Source organism: Poecilia latipinna, unplaced genomic scaffold, assembly GCF_001443285.1.
Source record: "Poecilia latipinna isolate Pla-1442-1.1 unplaced genomic scaffold, P_latipinna-1.0 Scaffold503, whole genome shotgun sequence".
In the NCBI taxonomy this organism is placed as follows: Eukaryota; Metazoa; Chordata; class Actinopteri; order Cyprinodontiformes; family Poeciliidae; genus Poecilia; species Poecilia latipinna.
In genome coordinates, this window is record NW_015113119.1 from 26,072 (window position 1) to 35,637 (window position 9,566).

The 9,566-nt window shown below is 37.7% G+C and overlaps 1 protein-coding gene across 1 annotated transcript; it reads left to right on the forward strand.

Moving 5' to 3' along the window:
* The first annotated feature begins 946 nt into the window (after positions 1 to 946).
* Positions 947 to 9,084, forward strand: LOC106952253 (neuropilin and tolloid-like protein 1). Its single transcript, XM_015040257.1, has 5 exons — positions 947 to 1,726; positions 2,178 to 2,237; positions 2,358 to 2,492; positions 4,023 to 4,271; positions 9,062 to 9,084. Exons 1-5 carry the CDS (start codon positions 1,699 to 1,701, stop codon positions 9,082 to 9,084), a joined length of 495 nt encoding a protein of 164 aa, XP_014895743.1. The 5' UTR covers positions 947 to 1,698.
* The last annotated feature ends 482 nt before the right edge of the window (positions 9,085 to 9,566 follow it).

The window sequence follows — 9,566 nt, forward strand, 5'->3', positions numbered from 1 at the left end:
CACACCTAAAACAGGGGTAGTGTTTCAATACATATTAATGGGACAAATAAGTAAAAGGACTGGATCTGCTCAGTGTTTCAAAGAGGTTTTGTTGTTGTTGTTGTTGTTTTAGATGAATCACACTTGAAGTTTTCCCAGTCAGTGATGATATGGGGAGCTATTGCATTCGCTGCCATTGCTCCACTGTGTATCATCAAATCCAAAGAGCAGTCATCCACCAGGAAATTTTGAAGCACTTCACGCTTTCCTCTGCTGACAAGCTACCTCTGCTGACTGTTGCTTTTATTTTTCAGTAGGACCTGGCACCTGTCACACAAACAAAGCCACTCTCTGCTTAACACTGTGCTTGCCTGACCAGCAGTGCAGACTTGCTGACGCACAATCACTGCATCCTGGTCATCTTCAACACCTCAACACAGCCAAGAGCCACTGCCTCTATGCCACACCGCAGTAGTCCAGGAGTTCTTGCTTTTTTTTTTTTTTTACACTAGTTCTTATAAAATATTAAAATGTTCGCAGACACTGCCTGTAAGCTATAATTATCAGCATTCACTGAAATAAAAGGTTTAAAATTAAACACTGTGACGTATGTTTAGGTATGAGACGTTTTTGGGGGGTTTTTTTTGTTAAATTTTATGATATTCTGATTTCCTGAAATGCATCTGCATTACTTTATTGTTGCAAATAACCTTAAAAATGCGCCATCACGTTCAGCTTTGATTTGAAGGAGTAGTTGTTAAATTATTTTTCAATGATAAACAATACAGTATATGTATTAATGTATATGCGTAAGTTATATATATATATATATATATATATATATATATATATATATATATGCTTTTTTGTTGTTTTTGTTATGTTTTTGTTATGTTTATCACTTGTTTCTCGCGCGTGCAGCTGATCCCGCAGCGTGCTGTGGTTGAAGTTCACAAAGCGCGCGTGAAAGGCAGCGTGATGATCGTGGCGCATTGGACGTTTAAACAGTCGGTGCCAAACGCAGAAAAGGAAAGAATCGAAAGGAGGAGGGAGATCACGCATTTACCCACGCTGACTCTCCATTTCACAGAAGCCAATGCAGAGAGGCGCACTCAGATCACCACAGACAACCTTCTGAGGAAAAAAAAAAAAAAAAAAAAAAACCCGTATAAAATTTCACCTTATATGTAGGCTACACAACTCGTTTGTCTTTTTTTCTTTCCTCTGGACAATTTTACGCACCCCAGAAGACTACAAGAAAACGCCGCAGAGATGAGTGTTGCGCGGTCTGGCGTGCTTCTGAAGGATTCCCGCTCCTGATACAGGGACCAAAGAGGACAAAACGAGGCTTTTTTTTTTCTCCCTAAAGAAGATCGCAAATGTGGAGCGATTAGAGAAGGGCTGATGAAGGGACTATTAATCCTTTCAGTGCATCAAAAGCACCAAGGGGCATTAGAAGCGTTTGGATGGAAATCGGAACTGTTTTTGGTTTTATATGAAACTGGTGATTAATTCTTATGAGTTTTTTTTTCTTCACTTCAAATTAACAGGTTTAAGGAGTTTTCTTTTTTCTTTTCTTCTTTTTCCGGTAAGAGGTTTTATAAAAGTGTGAATTAGCAAGAAGAAATCCTTCTCATCTTTGACTTTTTTTCTTCTTCAAGTATTTCTAAATCTAAATGGAATTAGTTGAGTGTGAAGCCGTTTGTGAAAGAAACAGACATGGTACATGGGCACAGCTTCCTTCACGGTAAGACACTATAACTGAAGCACACTTACTCCGTATATTTTATTTTTTTCTTCATAGCCTTAACTCATCTGAAAGGGAACACTAAGTATCCGAGCAACAAATCAAGCTGACATCATTTCAAAAAAATAATGATAAGGCTGCATTTTGCAGCCTGCAAATTTAGCAGTGAAGGTCATAAGTTCTCGCTGCATGTTCTTTTCAATATTTGAAATTAAAATGAAACAAGTTCAAAAAGAGAAGTACTTCCGTTATATTATTGAGCATGTCTCAAACCTGTCTTTTGGTTATGTTTTGAAAAATCATCTTTAGTGTGGGGGGGGAAAAAAAAAAAGAATGAATAGTTCACATTGCTGAATTGAGCCAGTATCAGGAATCTGAACTGTACTGTCTCAAACCTCAAAAAAAAAGGAGCCAAACAATAAAATATGTATTTTTCTTTCTGATCTTACAGTTGTGGCAAGTCTACTCATACTCGGGTTGTCTGGGGCAACAAAAAAGGATACGGCTACAGGTAATTTCAACATCAAAAATCTATATTTTTATACCCTATATATATGATCCTTTCAAAGCTTCATTTATTGCTGGTTTTTATTTTATTTTTTATTTTTTTTGTGTATGAATCTTGTTTTAGTGAAAAACAATTCTGGAGTAAAGCCTGCAGGTCAGTGTGGAGCGTGGGTAAAAGAAGCAGAAGGAGGACTCTTCACCTCCCCCAATTACCCAAACAAATACCCCCCCAACACAGAGTGCGTTTATATCCTTGAAGGTGAATATGATCATGACATACACAGTAGCAGAAATAGATAAAAAGACAAGGTGTTTTAAATGTGATTTCCCCCCACCAAATAGAGCACTGCTATAGTTTTTATTTTGCGTAAACGTCTAGCAAGACATGCCCCTTAGAGAATTGTTTTTATGTAGAAAGACGTTTTACCAAAGAGAGATGCCATTTAAGGTGGAACCAGTGGGGTGTTACGTTAAAATTGACTTTTTGAGCTTTATATCGTGTTATAATGTTATTTTTTTTTAAATCAAAAACATACCTGGTGAAGTGTTGCTTTTGATTGTTTCATGCATGTTTGAGAAATCCTTTAATCTCTCATGGCAGCCAATTGGGGGTGCCTAAGCGCTCCCTCTCACAAAGCTCCTCCTTGCAGCTGCAGATCCCAGCTGAGCTTCCACCGCTCAGTGCACGCCTCCCACACACAGTTTCTCCAGACTAGTAGCAGCAGCAGCATTTGACAAACATCTGGTGGAACTGTGTGTCTGCTGAGCTCATCATACAAACCACTTCTCAGTCTAATGCTCCTAAGAATGGTTGTAAACGATATCACAGAGGAGCAGTGTTTCAATTACGTGCTGAAAGCAGAGCATCGGAAAGAGCACAAGCTTCTTAAAGAGACACAGGCCATTTTCGATGTGTCAAATTATGATGTCAAGTTATTTTTTATAGCATTTTTATAACAACTGAACATAACATAGCTACTTGATTGTACTATAAAGTATGATGAAATGATGAAAACATGATGGGTTGAAAAGAACCCTGAAATATTTTCAAAACCGTTTTTCAAATATTTTCAAAACCATTTCTTTCTGTTCCCACATGTATAGATGTGATCTGTTTTCATATACATGTTTCCCCAATGACAATCATCTGTGTCAAATATTTAATTCTAGGTTTAAGTCAATTTGTATTTCTCTAATTTTCAAATGTAAAATACTGATTCAAAAAAAAAAATATATATATATATATATATATATATATATATATATATAGCATAGATTTATCAATTTCAAGTTTGATCAGTGTAGGCATTTGGATTGGATGATCAAATCTAGACCAGCTTTCTAAAATAAGTGTGAAATTTCAGTGCTAGCAGTTAGCCAGTTGAATATATTCACTTTGTTTACAAATGTCCTTTTTGCTACCAAGTGCCCGAAATGCTGCCACATAAACAATATAAGAGTGCTGAGCATTTCTTCAGTGCTTTTGTAGCTGAGTTGCAGCAAGAACTACTTCCTGTCCTGCTTTAAGATTCTCAAACATACAGGTTGTTAATGTTAAATACTCAGGTTTATATTCAACATAAGTAACTTAATTGAATACTGATTCGTGAGAAAGCTTCTGCTTTGATGAGAAACATAATTGTGTTTCAATGTCACAAAAGCTCGCAGAAAATCTCATTACCTCCAAGCTACTTAAACAGCTAGAGTTTTTATCAATATCAATGAAAAATATTGACTGTACTCTATGAAATGATACTTTGTGCTTAATACTTTTCAATTTATTTTCCAGCACCCCCAAGACAGTGCATTGATCTACACTTCGAGGACAATTATTCAATTGAGTCCTCTTGGGAATGTAAATTTGACAACATTGAGGTTCGCGATGGACCGTTTGGCTTCTCCCCGATACTTGGGCGGTACTGCGGTCAGCACAGCCCACCAGATATCAGGAGTAGTGGCCGATACCTGTGGATAAAATTTGTGACAGATGGAGAACTGGAAGGGGTGGGATTTTCAGCAAGTTACAACTTCACAGCAGGTATGTGTGTGTTGTTGTTTTTTTAAAGCATTGTCATTTTTTATAATTGTTTCGCTGCTTTTATTTCCCTTTTGTTTATAGACTCCAGACAAAAAGAAAAGAAAAAAAATACATCCCATAGACCTCGGTCCCTTTGTTGCTTTTCTTGATCTTTTGTGAGACTCTTAATACTTTTCAATCCTTGCACAACTTAAGTCATTGGTAAGCTTGCAATAGATTTTTCCTGTTACTTTCGTATTTGTTGTTTCTGGCACTGATGGAGAAAAACATCACTATTCTCCAGCTTATAAAAATCACCTGCATAAACTTTATTCTCCATTTGCACTTTGGTTGCATGTTCCGCTTTTGCTTAGCTTTTCTCACTCGACAAAGGATGTGGTCTGAGGTCAACAAGGAGAAAAAAAAAAAAAGGTCCGGGACGACAGTTTTATCGTAATTGAAGTGATGGGTGGGACTCGTTTGGGATATCAGGCAGATTCTCTATTTTTATTTTTTTATTTTTTTGCGACAAGCACTTATCTTTTGTCTTTCTTGTGAGTGAAGGCAAGGTTTCATAGCCTTCACCCATGGACAAGGCAACATGAAATGAGAGTGGCATTTCTCTACTGCATTATGAAGCCAATAAGAAAATCTGGAGAAGTTACTCAACACTGGCGTGACTGAAAAAAGTACAATGAAAAAAAAAAAAAAATGTGGTTTTGGACGGTCTTTTGTCAAAACCTTGGTATATGGCAACGTCATTGCCAGCTCATTGCTATCCACATCAGTCAGAATCATAGAACGTTTTTAACGGACAGTTTTGTAATTATTATATTCCTTCACCTGCATTTTACTGAGTTTAAAAAAAATAAATAAATAAAATAAAATTTTCACTCTTGAGAGGCAAAGTGTCAAAAATCCCAAGGTTGTTATGTTATGTCTCTTCTGCCCCTTCCTGGGCATTATGCTATTGGGCATTAAGGGTTTGTCAATCGTTTATGTGATGAACATGCTTGGAGTACAAAGACCTTTTGTTCAATAAACATGGAATCACCTTCTGGCTACTGAGGAGAAAGCGGCTGAGCAGAACAGGGGCTAAAGATTTATTGGTAATGACTGCTGTTATTGAGAAGTCAGAATGCCTGAGTCTTTTGTGGCAAATTACTATGAAGTGGCGCTGCTAATAACAATGAAATCCGTCCATTTCATGCAGCCCCAATAAAAGTCACAGTGTTATACTCTTTTGTGTTGTGTTTCCAAATGTGATTCAGCAGGAAGGCAAAAAAAACTTAAATTCAGTTTAATGAAATTAATAAAAAGCCAACTATTTTCTAGTTCATTAACAGCAGTGATAAATAAGCCATAGCACTTTTTTTTTTTTTTTCCTGCAATGTGCATTTCAAGGATTGCTTCTTCCCTCTGCTTCACTTGGGCGGCTCATTGAAAAAAGAGAAATTGCTGAGAGAAAAGAAAAAGGCCTCTCGTCTTGATAGAAAATATCTGCGGAGTATAATTTGCATAATTAAAGAAGATAAAAGTCTTGAATTCACTCGACTTGATACTCTGAAATCTGGGAATATGAATAGCGTCTTGCATCCGCTGCTGCTTTCTTAGCAACGCCTTTTCAAACGGCCCTGTGATGAATGGGAATGTAGCGGCAAAGGAAGGCGACATGAATCTGTACCTCTTAGTTTGATTCCTCAGAAATTTTAGGAACAAAGGGATTCTTTTTTTTCCCCGTTTTCCTCCTTTTTCTTTAATTTCCGATTTTTCAAAGCCACACGCCCTTAATGACTTTAAATACCAAGTGCTCACAGCGGGCTGTGTTTTAAAATGCAACGGTTTCTTAAAGTTCTTTGGATCTCTACCCATCCACCAATTGCAGTCTCACTGACACCGTTTTCTGGAATATTTATTTCGCTGTGTTCTTCCCTGCAAACATCTAACTTGAGATGAGATGCATTGGAAATTGTATCCTTATATTATTTAGTTTCCACTAAATAACATAGACACATTGTCTGAAAATGTTAATATTATATGACAGCAGTAACAAATTTAAATTTAACCAGAAATGTCAGGCTTCTGAAAAGTATTCTCATTTCTATGTTCTCAATACTTGGTTTGGCCTCCTTTTCCACTGCATCAACACGGCGGCATGATTTGGTACCTTTGCCAGTGTGGGCAGCCTATTCCTGCTGGAAAACGAAATAAGCATCTCCATAAAGAATGTCAGTAGAAGGAAGCATGAAGTGCTTAGAATGTCATGGTCAATGGCACTGTTGGCTCAGAAAGCGCAGTGGACCAACACCTGCAGATGACATGGCACCCCAAGTCATCACTGACTGTGGAAGCTTCTCCATGTGGATTGTGTCCCTCTCCACTCTTCTTCCAGACTCTGGTGCTTTGATTTGCAAACGATATGCAAACTTTACTTCTCTGTGAAAAGAGGACTTTGGACCACTGTACAAGATTCCAGTTTTGTTTTTTTTTGTTTGTTTTTTTTTCTCCTTCGCCCAGGAGACAAATGATTTGAGTGAACTGGCATGTTTTAGGGACTCTTATTTAAGCCACATTTTGCATAATTTAAATGTACAGAATTACAGAACACGCGAACTGTGGTGGAGGAATGCAAGTGTACATGTGCGATCCTAAGGCTATTTGAACATTTGAAAAGTCATAGTGCTTTTTAGGTTGCTCTAGAGCACTTTTACCAGAGAACCCTGTGGATGTTATATTTAGTAATATGTTCCAGCACCTTAAGTCATATTTGCAGAGTCAAACACTGCCACTGTACTAACTACACCTCCAAGGAGCACTTTATGAAGGATTTGGGGTGCTTTGTTAAATATGATGTCCTAAATTATACCTGTTTCAAAAGTTTTTATCTCTCAAAAATTTAAATACAACCTTTAAAAGTTGTATTTAAATGGGTGATTAAAAAGATATATGTAAAAGAAATCAAACATTTTCATTTATATGGAAAAACGTGTCAGAAGAAGTATTACTGAAACTTATCAACACCCTTACGATGTTATGAAATGATTCCTAATAATTAAAAACCTGATCACGACTCGTAATTAAGGTGACTGACTTATGCAAGAGAAAAAGTCAATCCAAGCTCCAGCTGTACTTCGACATAAAATGAGTCAAGTGGCATTTAGGATTATGGCTAGAATAGGATATGTGGGCCTATCATCAAGAAGCCAGCATCATGATATTGAGCGTAGATGGGCTCAAACTGGGAAATTGGAAATTGAACCATGGAGATTGACTCGTCCCTCTCGGAAGTAACCCACTTCCGCAGCACCATCGCTGTGGCCGGATAAAAAGTCAGGCAACTTCTGGTTTTCACATCTCCCTCCAAAGGCATTTGCCAGTGACATTTTGTGACATGTGACATTTTATTGTTTGTGTTTCATTTTGTTTTAATTGTTCTGAACAAACTGTCTGACGTCCCCAATGGATAAGGACCTTTACCAGACTGTAAAAGACACAGAGAGAGAGAGAGAGGGAGAGAGAGAGAGAGAGAGAGAGAGAGAGAGAGAGAGAGAGAAACTTAGGGATTCATGTGATTTATTTGTTTTATAAGAAAATGTGAGGAAAAATGTCTTACGCGGTGCTATTATGAGAGGGATTTTGTCTTGTATTGTAATCTTCAGACAGTAAGGCAATCCATCCTTAAGAATGTGATTGTTTATCTTGTTTTAGTCAGAGGAGGTCATTTGGTGGCCCACAAACCTGATTCTTAAGGCTCATGAATTCTCTTAACCAGCAGACCCAAGTCAGTTTGTATGCTAGAAGCTAAAGTGCGGTTCTGTTGTTATTTTGTGCTTTGTTGCTTCCCCAAGCCTTTCTGGGATGTTAGTTTTCTTCAGGTGCCGGTGTAGGACATCTTTGTAAAGTAAATGGTGTCCACCTTGTTTTCACATTCCTGCACAATATCCTTGAACGCCCTTGCAAAACAGCCAGCCAAGCATGGGGGGCTAACACAAGTGTAACAAATTCAGCTATCTCAACCCTTCAAAACGACATACAGTATTTGAGGTCATTTGGAACTGCTGCTGATCCAGGTGTATTTGCCATGTGTTGCACCCATAAAACAAAACTGTGATTACAACAAATTTGGTGTTTTATCTACAAGGACTGTGGATTGTTCATAGACAATGCCAGGGGCTGGTTGATAAAGCTCTATGTCCTTTAGGCTAATGCTATTTACAACTTGACTTGTGATCCACTGCAGGTTGTCAAGGGGATGTGTTACAAGTTCATACTCATCAGCAAAATCAATCTTTTGTACTATAAAAGGTCTGATTTTAGTTTCGGCTTTTATACGGGGAAGGTTTAGTAGATTGCCATTGGTTATTGTTTTAAAGTAAATGTATTGATTCGGTTTATTTGATCTCAGTTGTGCTCCATTGTGGTTCATTTAAACTCAAATCTACTGGTAAAAATTGGAAGGGAAAGGGTTCGCTTTATAGTTTGGAACTTCTCTGAATGAACTGGATCAATGTAGTCAGTCTTGTTCAATCCCAGAACAGGAGCACTATAAAACATCTCTCTTTTCAATAATTAATACCGTTCTTTCTATCATTATGGTAGATGGGAGTTTGTTTGTTTGTTTGTTTGTTTGTTTGTTTGTTTGTTTGTTTGTTTGTTTGTTTTTCCCAATTGTTCAGAGTGCAATGCCATTTTCTAAGGGAGTCTCATTAACTTTCTATGCTACCAGAAAAAAACCCGAGCTGTTTTCAAAGAGTACACGCTTTCCCATTTGACTTTTTTTGCACTCCCTTTAAGCTTTTTTTGTGTTTTAGAATTCTGTCAGCCTCAGTCTTAGAAGAATGTCCTATTCTCTTACGTATAAAGGAAGGAATAACAGGTGTTAACATTTGAGCTCTCCTTTCTCTCCCCTGTGTTATTGCAAAAAGAGTTGGATAGGAGCAAGTTAGCATTGCAATCACACGTCTTGCAGCTGTGGAAGAGGTCAGCTTTACCCACTCACTCCTGACCCATCCCTTTGCTCTTTCTTTTTCAGATAACAGTACTCCTTTTCTTCTCTCACCACCATAGGAGTGTTTTTTTTTTCCTTTCTTCTTTTTTATTTATTAAATTTTTTTATTTAGCTCACTGGGGCTATAAATACTGCATTCGGGCCAGAGGTAGCACAAATACAGAATTCTTATTTCATTTTCAGGCAGATTTGGTCCAGACGCGGACCGGATCAGAGCCAAAGTCTTTTTTTTTTTTTTGCAGGTGTCAGGCAGCCTCATGATCCCAGCCCGACCCTCAGCTGGCACATGTGCATAAACCCTCCGATGA

Bases quoted from the DNA above. Each gene is read 5' to 3' on its own strand.
- LOC106952253 (XM_015040257.1), top strand. From the start codon at position 1,699: ATGGTACATGGGCACAGCTTCCTTCACG. The intron at 1,727-2,177 runs GTAAGACACTAT...CTGATCTTACAG, and splicing joins TGGGCACAGCTTCCTTCACG to TTGTGGCAAGTCTACTCATA. The intron at 2,493-4,022 runs GTGAATATGATC...TTTATTTTCCAG, and splicing joins GTGCGTTTATATCCTTGAAG to CACCCCCAAGACAGTGCATT.